Consider the following 19,803-nt stretch of genomic DNA (forward strand, 5'->3'; position numbering starts at 1 on the left):
TACTTTGCAAATAATATATTTTTTATATTTAGGATTCTAAAAATATATGTTACGCATAAGTTATTTATAGATTTTAAGCGTTCAATAGTATAATATAAGAGAATATTCCATTAAATATTTGTAATGCATACATTAATTTTCATTAATATGAAATCAATTAATGTATATATCGTTATTATAGAATTAGAAAATGGTGCAAATTTCCTTGAAATGTCCTTAAATTGAATTTTCAAATTTTCCTAAACACCCTGGCTAGTGTTCGACAGAGGAGAGAGCTTTCGCTATCGAAGGTTTTCGTCGCGAAATCGCTGTCGAAAAGCATCGTTAACGGGGAGAGAGGCGATCTGGGTCAACAGCTTCTTGCTCTCCGTGTGCCATATACACGCGTGCAGGTTGCACTAGAAGCAACGCGTAGAAATCCGCAAACGCGTGTTTCTCGCGAAACGCGAGCGCGCGTTTGAGCGAAAGCTCTCGGCCGTCGACCGCAACGCGTACTCAAAACGTAATGCATAGGCGAGCTCACGGCGTGTGTGTCGGACATGTGTGTGTGTGCGGGTGTGTGTGCGTTTGCGCGCCCACGAGCGAGCTGTAATTCGATTATTAATTTAATAATCAATCATCGACCAGGTACCAATCGCATTAGTGACGCCCTGTTAAATTACGCGGATCGTTCGGCCGCGCTCGTTAAAAACGGTGAGAAACGGTTTTTTTTTTATTTCTCGTTTATACATATATATGTATATACAGGGGGAAAGGGATTAGATACGGTACGTTGCACGTGTGATGTTTACGGCTACGGGGAATTAAATATTTTGCCTCTAAAAAGAGTCGGAGCGAGTGCGCGATGTGTGTCGGATTTATAAGAGAATCTGTGGCCCGGAAAATTTACAGAATCCGCGGGAAAACTGATGGTATACGGAGATGTTTTCAACCAGACACTTGTAAAGATAAATGTGTTTTCGGCATATCGGGGATCTATGAAATCAAAGTTCCATGATATCGAACAAAGTATATTGAAACGTTCGTCCGACGAAGAATTGGATTATCGTTAGGATATCGATTGTTATTCAATTAAGGAAAGTAGAACAACATGGATTATTTATATATTTTAACTATATTTAGGTATTTTAACTCGTTTCATTTTGCGTATACATATATCTACATATATTATATACATCTACGAAATATCTCATGGATACAGTATATTACATCGGTTCATCTCCGAAATGCAAAATGGGATAATTAAATTGCTTCTCCCGAAAATTAAACGCAAAAATTGGATGAAAAAGGTATGACACAGAAATGTAAAGGAAATATCGTATTTTCGCGAATCTTGAACACATCGCAAAACATTCCGCGTGACGCGGCTGTTTCTCGCCGTCGATTATCGCGTTCGCGCGCGAATGTGCCAAAACGCAATAGCCATATATACAGCCAGTATATGCACGCCTGATCGGACGGAGGAGGCTTTTAAGCGAATGCGAGATCGACAGCCGAAAGTGGTGCTCCAGCGTGCCGGGCCCGCACCGTGACTCTCGTTTTCCCATTGTTTCTGCGAGCGACGTCGAGCACGCGGCCGAATAATAAATGCGATCTTCCCTACTTACTCTCACTCTCGCTTCTTCTCTCTCCACTCATGGAGATCCAGTTCGGCCGTGGACAATGACGATCGAATGTACGGACCAAAACGGAATTCCTCCATTACCTCTCTCTACCCTTGTCAATTACGCGTCGCGCCGCTGCCGCAGAGAAGAAAAAGAGAGAAAGAGAGCGAGAGAACTTGTCGTCTCCTCCGTCGCGATTCTTTTCCCTCGCTTATTGTTTTGTCTCGATTATGCTCCAGAAAGCCACTCGATTAACGTCACACGGACGTATACGATTATGACACGAACGCCCGGATCTTCATTAACGCGTCGAGGCATAGAGCCTCTACATCGCGGATCGCGTTTCGAGTGCTTTTGCCTAATAATACAACGCTGCTTTCAGGAGGAGACCACTCGTTGGAATCTTGTGGAAATGCAATGCATCCCTAATGCTCCCTTTATTTGAGTGTTAGTATACAAAAATATTTTCTCAAGAGAAATAGGGAGATACATAAATTCTCAAGCTTTTTTTACAAAATACACGATAATTTATTTGATTAATTATAGAATATATTTTAATTTTTGACATCTAATTTTTATTCTCATTTATATTTATTATTTTTTTTTGGAATTAATTACTCATCGTTATTATTCGAATTATATTGCATTGATAGCAAGCTAAAAGTATATATATTTCACGTCAATTTCTAAATATGTACTTCAGTTTGCTTCAACTCGAAGCGTTTCATTCGGTACAAAATTGATACGCGACAGAACATGAAGTTCAAGGGTTCCCGAGCGACGTAACACAAGTGCACTCGCCTCGATTACTGCAATTGCCGCAATTCACGAAACGTAATTAAGTAGGATGGACACAGAGAACGATGATCGATAGGCGGCTCGCAATGCAACCGATTACGGCAATTAAGTACGGAGACAAATATGAAATTAATACTTATGCTTGTCTCTGTCATGCTGTAAAACGGTCCCACGGTGCTATTAACCGCACGCAATGCACAAGAGTATAAATGTATGTGTACATATGTACAATACTGACCGATAATTTCGGTATCGACTTGTGCATAGATATATATATATATATATATATATATATATATATATATATATATACGGCTGCAATTATTAATTGTGACCATTGTATCGAGAAATCAGATATTCCGACATCCATGTTATTCGTGTTAATGTAGATTTTAGATCGGTTGCATATCACAAAATATGTATAGAGAGATGACGCAAGAAAACACGAGCTAGAGAGAAAAGTTATTGTACGTATCGATTGAATCGAGTTTATTCTACATTGTCAATCCTGACAATCAGAACCGTCAAATGTGATTTTAGCTCGAAGTCTTCGGGCGAGAGAAAAAAATCTCCGAGCCGTTCGAGTTCTATGACACTTTTTTTCTTATTTCGTTACAATTTAATCTTTATGATCAAATTGTTCAATGTTTATTTGGTAGCTATTAATAACACACGCGCATGTTTTATCATGCAACTTTTTTTAAAGTGATTTCCGGACGAACCTTTACCGATCTGGCAACTTTGATCGCGATTACGCGACTCGTTTACTCCGGAACTAACGGATGAAACCAACCGCGGCATCGTTTGAAAACCGTTTTCAAAACGAGATCTCGTATGCGAACGATGTCTATATTTTTCCTTTTCTCTTCCATCTATCTTTCGGAAACTGTGGTACACGGTGCATTCGTTATAATATTTCGTTCGTTTGTAAATAACGCGAGCAATAATAATAATATATATATATTATGTTTTTATATATATTATTATACTCTTAATAATATATACAAATGCACTATTATGCATCTTTCAAGATGCATAATGCAAGTGCAATTTTGTATAAGACTCTAAGAGCTCTAAGATGGCAGATGGAGGGCTGAGATTAGGGATTCATGTTGCGTGAGAACTGATCATCTCGTCCTGGCAGATCTTAAGCTGTCACCTCAATGTGCAACCGCGGATATTAAGCGCGCCAGAACTGCTTTAAATCTCACTAATGCTCGAATTAATCGTCAACGCAAAATCAAGAGACGTGGTCTTGTCACGTTCTTTCCATCCTGTCTCGTTCTGTTCCGCTTTAAAAAAATAATCGTACGTGACGTTAAATACATATACATATATGTATTATATATTAGCGACTTAATATACGTTTATTTTCATTAATAAACAATTAAAAATTAATTTTATGTTACGTAATGTAAATACGAGAAATGTAAATTTGTATTATTAAATCATCCTTTAATTATTATCACACTGAATTAACTGTGAATTGCATTCTTCGAGACACGGGCGTACCATGTATGCTGATGTTGGGCTGTTTACGTCCGCAATTTAGTTCTGACATAATTTGCCACCCGTGTCCGCGCGCGCTAGGGAAAAATAATTTTAAAACATTTATACTTTTTTGGTGCTATTTTTTTGTAAAGTATGTACTGTTATCTTTTCAGCCGGTCCTATTTTAAAAAATTTTAATTTCGAAAAGAATAATTATTTTAGCTAGACTATTTTTTAAATCCCTTTTGTGATAAAATATTTACCCCTTGCTACTTCGGGAATGATTTTAAGGTGCAAACGTCATCTTGCGTTGGATTGAACGTTGAGTAAGGTCTCTCTTGAAAAGATAGCTCTTGATGCTACGGTATCCGGAGAAGCCATCTGTCTTATTGCCGATGCGCGCCATTTGTCCCTCCTTATTCCTCGCGTGTTTACGTATGAAAATGACGCACTCCGTGGCGGACAAGACTCGGCGTATTCTGCTTCTCAAACGCGTTCGACTGCACGATGAGGGTCCGATCGACTCGACTCGCAGGAGTGACCCACATTATGCACGCTTCTCTCTCCCCTCCCTTACTACGCTGTTATTATCCTTCCCCATTCGAAAGACCATCTTGCGAGATCATTAATCTCTTATACCTAGAAGCCGCCATCAAGAAGATTGCATTTGGGAAGTATAATATCAGAATATAGGTATAAAGTGAAAGGAAATATGAGTCAGCATGCAAACAATTTCTTTTTAAATAATTATCTTTCATAAAACGAGAGGGTTTCGAGAGAGAGAGAGAGAGAGAGAGAGAGAGAGAGAGAGAGAGAGAGAGAGAGAGACTATTGATCGCGCTCATCTTCCCGCTGTACAATTTTTTTCTTTATCTTTATTGTTATATTTTATCTTGCGGACGGTACGTGTAAAAAGGTTTTTTCAAAACCTGATATGTCATGAATTATTAATTCTCTGAAAATCGATAATTCGTTGATGTTTGAAAAAAAATATAAAAAACTGATCAAAATAATTGTATATGTGTATATATAAGATAAAACGAAAAAAAGGATGTATATTACATAAAATAGATGCTTTTCTCTGGAACATTAAATTTTTCAATTCTATAGTGTTTTTTCCTCTCGAGTTGAAAAACTGCATTATAAAAGAAGCCATTTCACGAATTTCGTCACTTTAGGAATATGATGATATTTAACTTTAATTGAATTTTGGCAATCTATTTAGGCACGTTTATTCCATTATATTTCCAACTATAATTAATCATTTAAATAATGATAGTGGTGCTAATGTGGGTAAATAATTTTTTTGTTTGTTATCATATATATACATATACATATATGTATTTATTTAATATAAATTTAATTCTATATACGAAGTACCTGTTATAATTAGCACTAGGCAATATTATGTGAAACGCGAGCAATCATAGATGAACTGAAGCAAGTCACCCTCTCCCTTTCTGTCTGTCTCAGGTGTGTGTGATATTTGTGCACTTACGTGCATGCGCTGTGCACAGAATGTTATTAAGCATGATAATAATTCGAGTGTAATACCGCAACCCCTCGTAGCTACCGATCGCAGTACGGCGATAAGAGCGAATTAATTCTATAATGATGCTAGCTTTGCTAGGGTCATCTTACTCGCGTCACGCATACACAGTTATAGTTCTTCTGTTCACAGAAAGCGAAAGCCGTTGCAAAAGGCCATTGTGTGCTTCTACTTTACCTGAGTCTAATTTATTACTTTTTTTTACTAATATAATTTTCGAAACTTTTCAACCGAATGCACGCGAAATAGCCTCGATTCAGCTCTGCTTACATTAATAATAAAGAAATATGTGATTGAAATGTATACAATTTTCTTAAAATTTTATATTATATTTTATCATTAAAATATTTAGCATTCAAAATTGAAAGGAAAATTTTGATAAATAAAATGCATAAATGCATATATAAATATAAATAGTAGACTAATAGAATCTTGTGTCCGAACTTTGCATATATACTTTAATTTGACGGAAATTTAATTTAATGATTTTAAGATATGCGTATAATGTTATAAATATCCCTCATATATACATATAATTTTTCCACTTAGTACAAATGAAAAAAATACACAAGATTTAAAACAATATGATTTTGTTTTGCATTATTATTTTTAATACTTATATCTACAGTTTTTATTCTCTTTTGTATTATATGAAATGTTACATTCATTTTAATACGATGGAACAGATTTTGCCATCGAACAATGATTCTTTCGATAATATTTACGTCACTGAAATCACTTGTGCTTTAATCCGCATAAGCTCGAATCTCGCTCACTAATATCGCCAAAGAGGCGCAGCCAGATGAGACTATCGGTCGACCTCTCGTAAAAATACTGCGAATAAATGAATAGCGTAATCAAATGTAACTATAGTTAATAAGTATTACGAGTAATTTCACAAAACTTTTTTATATTTGTTGCATATTATTTGAAAGTATCGGCGTTATTACAATTTGCGTCAATTTGTTTGGTCCTGATAAGTTTCGATATTAATCAGTTAATTATCTTTATATTTTCATCCGTGTCAATACTTTATATTATATCGTTTATAAAATATTACGATATATTCCTGTATATTGATACATATTAATATGTATATTAATATCGATAAACATTTGTTAATGGATTGATTGATTATATATGATTTTGACACATTTTTTAAAATGTTGTTTTTCTTAATTGCTAATATATTATCGAGCATTTTTGATATACGTCCCGCATAATTTGTATCGTTTCAGGGAGGTGTGGGTGGTGACGCTAAATATCCTAATATTTATTCAGAACCGCGAAGGCCCGCGTCGAGGGAACTTGATTGTTTAGCCGGCGGCGAGAGCGATTTCATGAGTGACGTGACGAGTCAACGAAAGGTAAGATTTTAATGAAACCTGGCCTAAAATCCGTCCCTTTTCCTCGACAAACATCAATGTTCCGCTGCCTGAGATTACATGTTTGAACGCGATATTCTAATGGCTGGCAGGCAGCCGGTCTTTCTCGTGCACTTAGTCGAATGGGTTAAAACTGCGGTTATTTGCGGTGCACTCCAATCGAATTGCCTACCGTTTGCATAATCTTCTTCGTTGGTCCCCGCGTTGCATTCGTCTCCCTCGCATTCGCACGCCTTTCTTTCGCCGATTCTCTATTCCTGCTTAGGAGTCGTCTTTCCACCCTCCCTGATCGCTTTTTTCGTTTTTCCACAGCCGCATTCTCCGTCCGCGAAAAACGACTGCGTTTCTTTGCTCGTTCTTTCGCGGGAAATTTAGAGAAAATCTACGATCGCGCGATTTGATTTATATATTCGACGAATCATCCACTCTTTCGTCTCGAATCGCGGTCAACGCAAAACGGATGACCCTTCGCGAACGAATCGGTTCTATTACGACTTTTTGCGCGGATTGGATTCCCGCAGCGAGATCAGACTGCATTTATGTAAACCTGACGACGTCGGTGACATCAGGTATACGTGTCGCACGGGCGTTCTTAGAGGGAAACAAATGACGTACTATGATCGCCTTGAGTTTTGCACGTAACCGATTTGAATAAATTTCCACACAGTCGTAAAAATTGCCAGGCTTGTTTCTGACGTACTGAAATTGCAAGATTGTTTCCACAGCGTGAAGTAAAAATATTTGTTTCGCGAAATTTATAGTTCTTCAGTCGGATATATTTTTCTCGGGAAGATTCTATTTTTCATATAAAATAATGTGTGTAAAATGTCTCTCTGGATATGTATTTTTGGGAGATTAAAAGGGAAATATTATATTATAATTTACAATTACGGATTACATGTATCAAACTATTGGTGTAATTTGTAAACTGTGTAAGCTTTTGCGTATGTGAAATTTGATACTTATAAAATTAACGAATTTCTACAATTCGACGCAAAATCGTTTCGTATGATATGAATAGTACTGCACGCGCGGATACAAAGCGATAACCGTTAATAGCCATAGTAATTGTCCACTCTGCGTGTTATTAATACAACTTAATTACTAGCAAGCAATCTGTGGTATATATTCACAACAATTCCAATCGGATGGGATGTGTAATAGTCCTGAATTCACAGAGTGTTATGAAAGCCAGAGCGCTTTGCGCGCGAATTACATCGGTTACGCTAAGTTTGTCGCGTTACGCGGGTCGACACGAAGTTCTTGTTAAATTACTCCCGCTTGTGCGATTTCGATATATATATATATATATATATATATATGCATAAAATGTTATACATATATGACTATGTGTGTATATATATATATATATATATATATATATATATATATATATATATATATATATAAAATATATTTTATATATATGTATATGCGCATGTATATATGTATGTAACATTGTATATCTTTCAAAGTGAAAATTTCCCGCCGGGCGCTCGCTTTAAACATCGCTGAATATTTATGATCTCAATCTCTTTTCAGCCTACGTTAAAACGAGGTTTACCTCCGTAATGGGGATGAGGTATGCGTCGCGTATCCACGATGACTTTAATAACTAGTTAGCGGATTAATTACGTCACTTTGTCAACGTTAATTTACCCATTAAGCACTTATCGGTGGAATGACATATCACGGGCGACACAATTATTCATTATGTTAATTGCCCAAAGCGTTGCTATATAGATCCTCATGCTTACTACGGGTTTTCCGATCGCTTAAACCTTGTCGTCACATTTCAACATTTTAATCATCATTCTCTCGACCGACGTAAAAAAAAAAAAAAAAAAAAAAAATCAATCCATTTCGCAGCTATTCGAAAATTTATATCGAAGAATCTCGGTGTAATTTAAAAGTGAAATCAACATTATATATATCAAAACTTACATTAGATTTATATTCCGCAAAAAGTTGAGAAATTCTACAAGGATTAAAGCTTCACACTTCGCGGTCAAAGGGGAATATGCAAATTGCGGGCGCTAAAATATAGTTAAGAAAAAGTAAATTATACAAGCGAATGTGAGCGAGGGGAAGCCGGAAGGAAAAGGGTGACGATGGGAAAGAGTCGCCGTTCCGGCGAGATTAAACCTGTCTTACCTGTCGTCAGAGAAGAGCAGAATAGCACCGACAGTAGTACGAACTGCATTTTAGTCAGACACTTGCCGCACCTGGAGCACGATTCGTCGCCGGGCGAAGTGGCGCTCCAATTCTTCGTCTGCGCCCTCGAGTACTTCATCGTTCACTTGACATTTGTGCGCGAGGGGAGGTTAAGAGAGAGAGGGAGGGGTGAATAATCGCGGCCGTTTGCGTCGTCGAGGAAAAAAAAAAAAAGAAAGTTATAGAGGAATCAGCACCTCGGAATTTATACCGAAAATCTTCACTTTAATCCGCGTACACAATATTCTGGGATTTTCGCATTCAGAGAGATGCCACGTGTTTTTCGAGGAAATTTGCTTCGATAATTTTTCAGAGATATATTTAGAAATAATGTATAAATGGACGCTCGAATTCGAATGCCGATAAATCGATGGAAAACCAATGGAATTTCTTTGCATTCGTCGTTTTTATTCTTGCGCGATGTTTCTTCCGCGTTTACGGATCCCCGTAGAAATATTCTCTGTAGCTATGTGCTTTTTAAGATGTTCCGGAATACCGATCGCATGAAAAAAATTCCACCTTGCGCTTGGATTTAACGGAATTTGCGAGGAATTTTTCGTTGTTCTTGCCGTTCTTTTTTTTTCTTCACGAGAGATACAATCTTTTCAACTTTATTTCTCGAGAAAATCGTAAGATAACAGTTGATTGCGATACCAGATAGAAAATAGCTGTTACATTACTTGCGAGTTTCATCGAAATTAAATTATCACGCAAGACTTCTTATCTAACGTTCTTTCGCGATTTATTTAATCAACGAAGAGAGAGAAATTCTTTCAATTTCTCGCGAAAAGAATGTTTTTTCGATGCGGCCACGTGTTCTTCCGAAAGAAACCACAGCAATAACCGCACTCAGCTTTCGTGTATCCGCGCGAAAGCAATTTCGCTATTACTCCAGCTTACTTCGGTCATTTCGCAAGGGTCTTCTCGAGCTTAACGATCCTCCCTTTTATCGTTAGTTGTTGGACGCCGAGCGCTGTTTCCGCCGCAAACGTTGTCCCATAATGTTTTTCGTCCTCTCTCCGCAACTTGCTTTGGGGCTCTTTCTCGGCCGCGTTCACCAACTTTTTACGCAGACTCGACGCGTTTCTTTCTGTTTTTTTTTTTCTACTCTTTTTTTTGCGTACAACGTTAACCAGATGTGCGCCACTACGTATATATCTCTGTCAAAGGAATCATCATTCCCCTCATGACCCTCGTCGTTCCCTTTCAGCGGATTAATTCTACTCTCTCCGTCTTCTTCGATAGCACGCGTTAATTAACGCGGAATAATTACTTGTCGAAGAACGAAACGTGTCTACGCGTCTGGAAGAAGTCGAGTTTCGCGTCGGATTGTTTTTATTTCTATTTTCCAAAGTCAGGACGAGCGTACTCGAGATGAAAACAAACGAGATGTTTTCCCTCCGCTAATGGTTCTTCATCGCTTCGTTGATTAACCGGCTCTTTCGTCGGCCGGGGCTCGTTAGTTATATCAAAGTCTTCGCGCGCAAAGATGCGGCGCGAAATTTTTCGCGAATTTCATCCAGCTTCCGCAATCATCCGCTGATGTGCGCGTCCGGATCCTCCTTTATTTTCGTTTTTTTTTTTTATTATTGCAGTACGACGAGAGGAAGAAAAATGGATCATCGGAGAGATCAGTGGCTGTAATTTAATTTTTTGCCTATGTTAATTTCGCGGTTTAATAAATTCTTCTAGCAATTTTTTCCACGGATCGAAATTTTTTCTCGCGTTTGCGAATTATTGTATCTTGCAGGAATTTGGATCGATGATTCGAACGCGAATTCAAACGCGATACCGCCCACGTGACACTTTCGCCTCTAGCCACGTGTCGTGATCCCGATTATTCGCCAGTATCTTCCTTCGTCGCGTTTATACTCCTTTCGAAAGCGCGATTTATCACATTTGATTGTCGTTTTAATTCTTACGAGCACATTTCTCGAATTCGTCGACCGTCACTGTATCCATTCACCGGTGAATTTTCATCGCGTATTTCGCGAAGACACTGTCACTCTCGAACACACACACGTCTTCATCGATGACTCGAATTGGAGATGTAACTCGACTTAATTAATAAATCTCATCAAACTCTATATTTACATTTCACATATATTATATTAGCGCACTTTTTTATTTATTTATTTTTTTTTGTAGAGATATTTCGAAAAGAGAAAATGTATTTTTTAATTAAAAAAATGATATGTCACAATATTCCGATTGCGTTCGCTCTTCTCCACACTACAAAATCGAGGAGAGTAAATTAGTTGTTATAAAACGTACATGATTCCGCGGACTCGCATGCGGATGTGTTTCGGGTTTATTACAAGTATCCCCGAGAACCTTTACCATCGGCAGTTCGTAGTTGACAGAAACCCTTGGCGGGAGCGATACGACGAATAAGGTGCCACTCCCACCCGCGCATGCTCTGCCACCACTCTTGGAATCGCGATTCCTCCCCTCCTGCTGCTGCTTATATTCTCTTTTCCTGCTTGTCGGTACCTTTCCCTCTTTTTCGTCTTCCTACTTTCGCGCGATCCCCCTATTTACTGAATTTTCAAATCATTTTCTCCCTCTCTCTCTCTCTCTCTTTTACCCTTCTTCTGATCCTCTTGTTCCTTCTCTCTGCCAAGCCTTCCTCCCTTTTGCGACCTCTCTTTCCCTCTTGGTCCCATCACCGCGTAACCGCACGTGGTCTCCGTCAGAAGGGGGTGATCTATAAACCAATTAATTCGGGTAATAAACTCGGCCAAAGGGCGACCTCGGACCCTCGTCTATTTAGAGAACACATCGCCGAATCCTTTTAGCGACTGTCTTCGACTTGACTCGCCTTTGTTTCATATAGTACATGTATAGCAGTAAATCAGCTTGTCATATTGAAAGTTGTGTTTCTGTCCCGCTTGTTGTGTGAATAGGCTTAACTCTTTAGCCACATATGGTATGTCCAAAGAATTCTCGTCGAGAACGAAACAATGGATTTACGAGATTACTATGTGGATTTTCTATTTTAGTCTCTTTTGTCCTCAAATCCAATTGATATAACATACTCGTATATAAAATGGATTACTTGTGGTTTTATATCAACAGTATCGTATATTCGATCGCGCGTAATAATCGTTGAAATTAGCCAATTACATTTTCGAAACCTTTATCAAAATTTTATGAACTTTAAACGAGAGAAATCTGTTATTACGTCGATAATATATTGATAGGCAACATTGATAATATTGGAATGGAAATAAAATATTCTCACGGGTGCGCGCGCGCGCGCGTTTATATCGAGATGAATTTAATAAAGAATAAAATAACAGAGAAGAGAGAGAGAAAGAGAGAATATACATATATATACATAAAACCTGGGAGATATCGCGCATTCTAATGACCGTCACGATCTGTTTTAATTTGTAAAATGTATTCATCGCTCTCGTCCGCATTAGAGCACGTCTAGACGCTCGTATATATATATATACGTAAGTTTCGCCGGTCCCTTAGTCCCGGGTCCAATGAGGGATTATTAAAGAAAGGCGCTCCTAGTGGGTTGCGTAATAAATCAATTAGCTTAAATAAGGAGGCCCAGATGAGGGAGCGACGTTGCGGCCCGTGAAATAACGCTGACTGCGCTGGCTCTTTACGCTCTTCTCGCGGTCCATTATTATGGGTCGCACGATCGTGGGCGAGAACCGACCACCGTCGATTGCGCCGATAAATTAATTGCGCGCGATCGATTAATTAAAATGCCGACGCACCGCGCCAACGTGATTCCCAATGCCGAGCGACGCGGGATTTCGATGTCGCGCGCCTGCACCGGTGTGATTCGTCGGCGGTAAATAACGAAAGCCTTCAAGTTGTGTGCCGCAGTTACCGAGCGCTAACCGCGAACGGTTAACGTTCGATACCTCGCTCGCGTTATTTCAATCAATGCGCGAGGGGAGGCTCGCGATCGATTTCTCGACACGCCAGTCATTCCGTTCGGATCGTCGTATATTCGCGCCTCCCACGCGTTTGTCGGCGAATGTACGCGAATGTTTCTCTCGCCGGGCCAGAGACAGAGATATATAGCGAGGGCCGATTTATATATTCTCTCTCTCTCGAAAATCGAGATGGATATCTCGCGCGCGCATAATAAGTGCACGCGTGTTTCCGCGAATGACGGTCGAGAATTATCCGGTCGAGAATTATATCCGCATAATAATACATATATAGGCGCGCGTTGCAGGCTGTCTGCCTGGATTCTGGATACGAGTTGTTGATGAATGAATTAACATACTAATTACATGCCCTGTCGAGTACGCGATTTCATAGCTTTGGTAACTTCGCAACAACGTGCTGCGTGATTTCATATAGCTTTGGTAGTTTCGCAACAATGCGAATCTTTCGTAACTATACTAAATAGATCGCGACGCTTTTGTATATCTTCCTCCGTGGTTTGTGCGTTTTCATTTTACATGGCTTAATAAGGCAGACGTATCAATGTAAATTTCAATTTGAATGAAACGGATGTTTTTTTTAATCTTTCCGTAAAATAAAAGTGGTATTTTCACGCATATGCATATCTTTAGACTTAAATCAGGTAAACATATACGTTTTTCTATCGATCTGTTGAACTTGAGAGAAATAAACACGAAAATTGCAATGTATAGTTTAAATGACTATATGTATGTTAACTTTAAAGAATCCAATTAAAATTGTGATGTGAATAGTAGATGTGATAGTCGGTGGTAAACAAGCCACGTATTCATCCTTGTTTATTCGAAAATTTTTAATTCAACACTCGAGCGCGGTTTTTGTTATATTTTTTATTGACAAATTGGATACGAAAATCGAGTACGAAAGGGAGAAAGAGAGAAAATTAATGCGATCCATAAGCCGGTCTCAACTTGTTTATCGTATCATTGATTTTGTTCCAACATCCGATTGCTCAGAAAAAGCTCAAGAGATACGCTTCTCAATTATCCGAGTAGCGGAAGCTATATTTACAGATCGCTTATGTGCAGACTTACAATCGTCTGTATGCGTCAATTACATTATATCGAGACATTAAATTCTTTTTTACAACATACATTCAATACTGTTGGCTATAATGTTCTTTTTTTATTTATCTATGTGCTATTCATGTCAGAGATATACTTTTAATTAAACTCCCTACAATTTCTTCCAATTGTCTTCGTCGAAATGATCCAGATTGTTCGAATCCAAAAGACTATTTGTCGAATCGATATTTGGAGTTGGAGGTATGCATATTCAGGTTCTTCACTCGTAGCGGAATTCGTCACATAAATGTCATCCGGATTTGTTCGAAGCCGGCTTAACCACGTAATAATACGTTATCGCTCGCATCCGGCATTTTTCTTCCCGGTCGTGTGGCAACTTTCTCCTCGGTGATTTCAGAAAAGCATTTTTCGGCACACCACTGTATGTCCCCGATCGTTATCGCTCCCAGCGACGGCGGAAGTGCCACGTTGTCGAGCCAGTCTTAAGATCCCATTCGTCTCTCCGGGTCTCATCTCGCCGACCTCACCCTCGCGGAAGCTCGTTTATACGGCAAGCAACCCCGGCTGCGGTGGTTGCTCCTGCTTGGCCAGACGCCTTCAAATTCAAGCTCGGTGCAAGGTCTCTGCCCCCAAGCCTAATCCGCTCTCCCACCTTCTTCGTGGAGCGATACTATACGCGTAGGTAGTGATGGCCCGTCGACCATTGTATTACACGAGCTATGAAAATTGATAGACTGAAGTTAAACATTTTTATTTTTTTTCGACTATTAAATTCAAACTCTCGCGAATATGCTGGTTTTTTATGCTTTTTTTTAAAAATATACATCCGAGTCTGTCAGTCTTGCTCGAAACTTTCAGTCAAATAAAAAAAATTGTTGACATTTATGATCGATGTAATGTATCTTGAAAATTCTGTATTTTTAATTCATTTCATACAATACACTACATATATCGTCGATATGTTTATATTATTTTTTCCTATTGCCAACTAAATTTGCGATTAAAAAAACGTCGAGTATTTTTCGGGATATTCACATTCGCGCACGTTGACATTTATATACTTACTCGTGAATAATTGCAAACTGTTCGATACTTACGCGCGAGGCTATCGATGCCATCACTACCGTCGCTCTTTACCCTTCTGCAAAGGGGGCGTACTTCTGTCTAATCTGGAAAGCCCTGTAACCCGGACTAATGGACCACGCGGGAGAGATCAATTTGTGTTACCTTCGCGCGAATTATTTTTCCGTGAGGTACGACTGTCCGCGCATTTTCCATCGTGTGTGTGCGCGCGGTATTATTGACGCGGACGGTAAAAAATAAACGAAAAAAGTGTGACGTTTACGTCAGAACTGCAGCTTTGCTCTGAGCCGTTCTGCTTTTTTTTGTTGGACTTTCTTTCGACATTTATAATTTATCGATATAAATATCGAGAATGTAAAATCCCTTTATACATTGAATTATATAATATTATATTTAAATATTTATATAATATTTTGATAATGAAAAAATATATCAAACACTTGTGCCCTATAATAATATTTAACATATAAATAATAAAGAGAAAGTCACGTAAGGATGTTTTCAGCCCTCGAAATTTGTCGTTCACATCGAAGTATGGCTCTGAAGCACGCAAATTGAAAATCTCGTTGACGCGAATTGAAAATCTCGTCTACGCAAATTTCACCAGCGACCTCAATCAAATCGGGATGCAAATGGCTAACCTTTACGATAACTGTTCTACCGCATATAAATTTGAATACTCCCAAAACTGCAAAGTTGGGCTCTAAACGGGAATAAGTTCGCTACACTACGGTTTCCTCTCTGCACAGTTAAACGCGGAATATAACAAAGTTTAATACATGAAAAACGATTATAATCGCTTAGCCGCTATCTTCTGGTGAAATATAGATGGTTCTATTTTTTGTGCGAGTTCAATTTGCGTGAATCTAGCTTTACACGATATCTCTCGCGTTAATAACATAAATCGAGAATAACACGTGTCAAACGTTCTGTTGATGCAAAGCTAGAATACGCGATTTCATCGCGTGTGCTCCAGCTCTCCCAACATTGAAAAGTTATTTGTTTATTGTATAATCCGACATGGCAAAATATCCCTTCAGTGTGGGGGAAAACATAATAATTTTCTCCGTGCACTTGATCTCCAGAGGCACTCGTTATTTTCCACGATTACTAATTTTCGCAAAAATTTTCAGATTCTCTAGTACGTTAATCAAAGTTAAATTGCAAATTATACGTATCGAATCGTATTCACCGTAGAACCAATTGCGATTACGGCGCATAACCAAGGTCTTATCGTAATTACATATATGCGTGAATTATTAAATTTAAAAATTTATTGGCCGAAACGCACGGAACACTAACGCGTTGAATCATTATGTTTCTTTTTCAGTGGTCGCATCTGATGCAGACATATATACACGCAAAAACACACATACACACGTAGTAACAATCGGACTTTGACCACTGCAAAGTTTAAATACGTCGAAATTGAACGGGGACCCAGTCGCGTTTTTATTATCCGTATTTCCCGGATAATGACCGCACGCATGTAACCCGCGTTATAGAAAATCGAACCGCGCGTTTATATTGACCACACCAAAAGCTCCTGGACTACAAACCGCTCGATGTAAAAGCCCAATATTGAAATTAAATAACCGAAGCTGTGCGCTCGCGTGCACATACTGTGTCGCACTTAGCTCACCCGGCAAATTATTATTATTATATTATACACATCGTACTATATATATTATAATATTTTGTAATAATATTTTATCACACAGCGCGATATATAATTTTACGTATAAATACTTCTCATTTTATTTTTACGACTTTGTTACAATGTAAAACAATTCTCGTATTATATTGTGTAAGAGTGCGATCATTATTATTTTTCAGGATGTATTGTACGTGTCGCGTTGTCACGTTATTGTCGAGTGCGTCTTGTCGTTTTGTCCTCGGGTTTGATTATTTGTATTTATTATACCGTGTGCGACAGTGAGAGAAAGCGATCAGCTTAGAAAATAACAGACGCGACCGTTCGAATAACAAAATCCGAGTAAAGTTTAGCTGTCGCTTAGCGATTGGCCCGAGCCTGACGGGAAGGGATAAAATTAGGAGCGGTATAAGTACCGGCGATTTTGAGTAACGAGGACATTGTTGAGAACATCATCTTCGGAGCGTTTCATCGAGATACAAGCACGCATTCTCTCACGAACAGGCAGAAGATCTTTAATATCGAGGCGGCAGGAAGGAAGATAGAATAGAAACGGGACTTAGACAGCGAAGACGTTTTCGACTCGCAATAAATACATATATATATATCTTCCGAACCTGACTTCTTTTCCTGATTCAACTAAATTCATCCGGCCTTCTCCTGCATTCCTACATTTCAATAATCAATAATTAATTGATCGATTCGATATTCGATAAAAGATACGGCTACAGTTCAGTAAAAAAGATACGCCTACAGTTTATCAGAAGTGGGATCGAGGCGTTGCATCCGGTTTCGCGAATTCGACTTGAGACAGGCGATTTCGGGATTTGTTCGCGATACGTGTCGAGTGTGAGACGCGCAGGTAGAGACGATTGACGCGTGGTGATCGTCGGGTTGCGTGAGTATCGTGGACATCGCGGTGTGCCGAATAGTCGAGCGGATCGGAGTGACAGCAACGATGCAGCCGAGTGATTTCACCATCGCTGAGATGAAGGAGGCTCTTCGCGAGAAAGGACTGACCTTGGGAGGGTCGAAAGCCGAGCTCATCCACCGCCTGAATACCAACGATTCAGGCGTATGGGCGAGATTAAGCGAGCAACGGAGGCAGGAGAGATATTCGGATGGCATCCCGGCTTCAGGAGGTGTGCGTTCACCCAGTGAACAGGGTGACGCCATGGAGATGGAGACCGTGGACGATACGCCGAGACGAGGGGACCGAGTGAGGATGACGACGCCGGAACGGAGAGAGCATGACGACGCGACGCAGGCAGAACTCTTATTACTGCGTCGAGAGCGAGAAATTTTGGAGAGAGAGCGACAGTTGCTCCAAAGAGAAATAGAGATGATGAGGAGTGCAGCCTCGACACCGACGATAACGAACGGCAGCGTCATTTCTGCGTTCGGCGGTGTGAGAGGAATCAAGGAGCTGCTGCCCGAATTTGACGCAACTGATAGCACTTTCTGGAGATGGAAGCAGCAGTTGGAGCTGCTGAGACGCACGTACCAGTTGGACGAGAATTCAGCGAGAGTATTAATTAGCTCTCGGTTGAAAGGTCGTGCGTTGACGTGGTTCTACTCCAAGGCCGAGTATGTGACGCTGGACCTGGAGGACCTTCTGCGGAAAATGGAGTCGATGTTCGACCTGCGGCCAGGAAAGTTGTCACTGAGGAGGGAATTCGAGGCTCGTGTGTGGAAAGGAGACGAGCAATTCTGCGATTATTACCACGAAAAGGTGATTCTCGCAAATCGCGTACCAATCGCGGAAGACGAGCTCCTCGATTATATTATCGAAGGAGTGACAGATCCTCGTCTGCAGAGCCAGGCGCGCCTGATGAACTTCCAATCCGGAAGAGAATTATTGAAGGCGTTCGAGAAGGTGGTCCGAGGGAATCCAAAGAGACCAGACGTCCGGCCAGGGAGAGACGGAGTGAGGACAACCAGCGGAGTCAGAGCAGAGGCGGCGACGCGGGGAGGCCCGACGAGGTGTTATAAGTGTCGTGAAACAGGCCATACCGCGGCCCAGTGTGTGCGACCGCAAGCGAAGCGAGCGTGTTACGTGTGCGAATCTCCGAACCATTTCGCCAGAGAATGTCCGAAGCGAAATCGGTCCGCGGCGTCGGAAACGCCGAATAGCGTTGCGCGAGCTGCGTTGACGAATGTCGTGCAACCGGTTGCATTACTAAAACCATACATGATTACGGTGAAAATCAGGGCTAAAGATGAAAATAACGGGTTTGATAATTATGTAGTAGACGCGTTAATAGATTCGGGTTCTCCGATTAGTTTGGTGAAAAGCGAAGTAATTCGGGGCGACTCACGTCTGCTCGCGGACGAGTGCGTCGGTCAATTTTGCGGAATTAACGGCTCGCGGTTAAATATCGACGGCATCGTTCACGCCGACTTAGAGGTGAGGGGCGTGCGTTTGGAAATGAAGTTTTACACGGTGCCTCATAATACGATGGCGTATAGTGTGCTACTCGGTAGAGATTTCTTGAATTGTCCGTCGCTGCGTGTTACTTTAGGGCAAGATCTCGAAATTGCAAGCACGGAAGAAGCGCGCGTCATTTGCCAAATGATGCATATTGAATGCGACGATAGTGTGGTACATCCGAGCGAAGAGTTGAAAATTAATCCGGCGGTTGACAAGGATGCAGCCGAAAAGATCCGCGAGATCTATGAATCTTGTTATCTAAATAATTTTCGAGCGGAGAAGTGCGTGCCGGATTTCGAAATGATTATCGCACCGAAACATGAACAACCGATAAGTATGCGCCCGCGGAGATTATCGGTCGCGGACAAGGAAATCTTACGCGAGATTGCGACGAGAGACACCGACGAGAATATAGAGCCTGTTTTGAATTATCCTGTACCACGTAACATCAGGGACGTACATAGGTTCGTCGGATTCGCGAATTATTTTCGTCAATTCATTCCGAGATTTTTATTGGTGGCAAAACCATTGTACGATTTGATTAGAAAAAACTCTGTCTTTAAGTTTAGCCGTCACCTGTTTGTTGTCATTGACGCGTTCGCTAAATTTATC

General features: G+C 40.1%; 2 protein-coding genes across 2 annotated transcripts in view; one reads left to right on the forward strand and one right to left on the reverse strand.

The window, feature by feature from the left end:
• The window catches only part of LOC114932283 (uncharacterized), a 31,977-nt gene extending 20,510 nt beyond the window's left edge, over positions 1 to 11,467 (reverse strand). The window contains exon 1 of the mRNA XM_085487363.1: positions 8,982 to 11,467. Within this exon, the coding sequence (XP_085343489.1) occupies positions 8,982 to 9,120 (139 nt within the window). The 5' untranslated portion in view covers positions 9,121 to 11,467. The remainder of the gene's footprint in view (positions 1 to 8,981) is intronic.
• A 6,184-nt stretch (positions 11,468 to 17,651) lies between these two features.
• Positions 17,652 to 19,567, forward strand: LOC146721154 (uncharacterized). The gene is given in 2 exon segments (XM_085487345.1): positions 17,652 to 19,458; positions 19,460 to 19,567. Coding segments are annotated over 2 exon segments (1,776 nt in total). The 5' UTR covers positions 17,652 to 17,718; the 3' UTR covers positions 19,496 to 19,567.
• The last annotated feature ends 236 nt before the right edge of the window (positions 19,568 to 19,803 follow it).

This window comes from Nylanderia fulva, unplaced genomic scaffold (genome assembly GCF_048542155.1).
Source record: "Nylanderia fulva isolate GAGA-0341 unplaced genomic scaffold, ASM4854215v1 Scaffold54, whole genome shotgun sequence".
Classification (NCBI taxonomy): domain Eukaryota; kingdom Metazoa; phylum Arthropoda; class Insecta; order Hymenoptera; family Formicidae; genus Nylanderia; species Nylanderia fulva.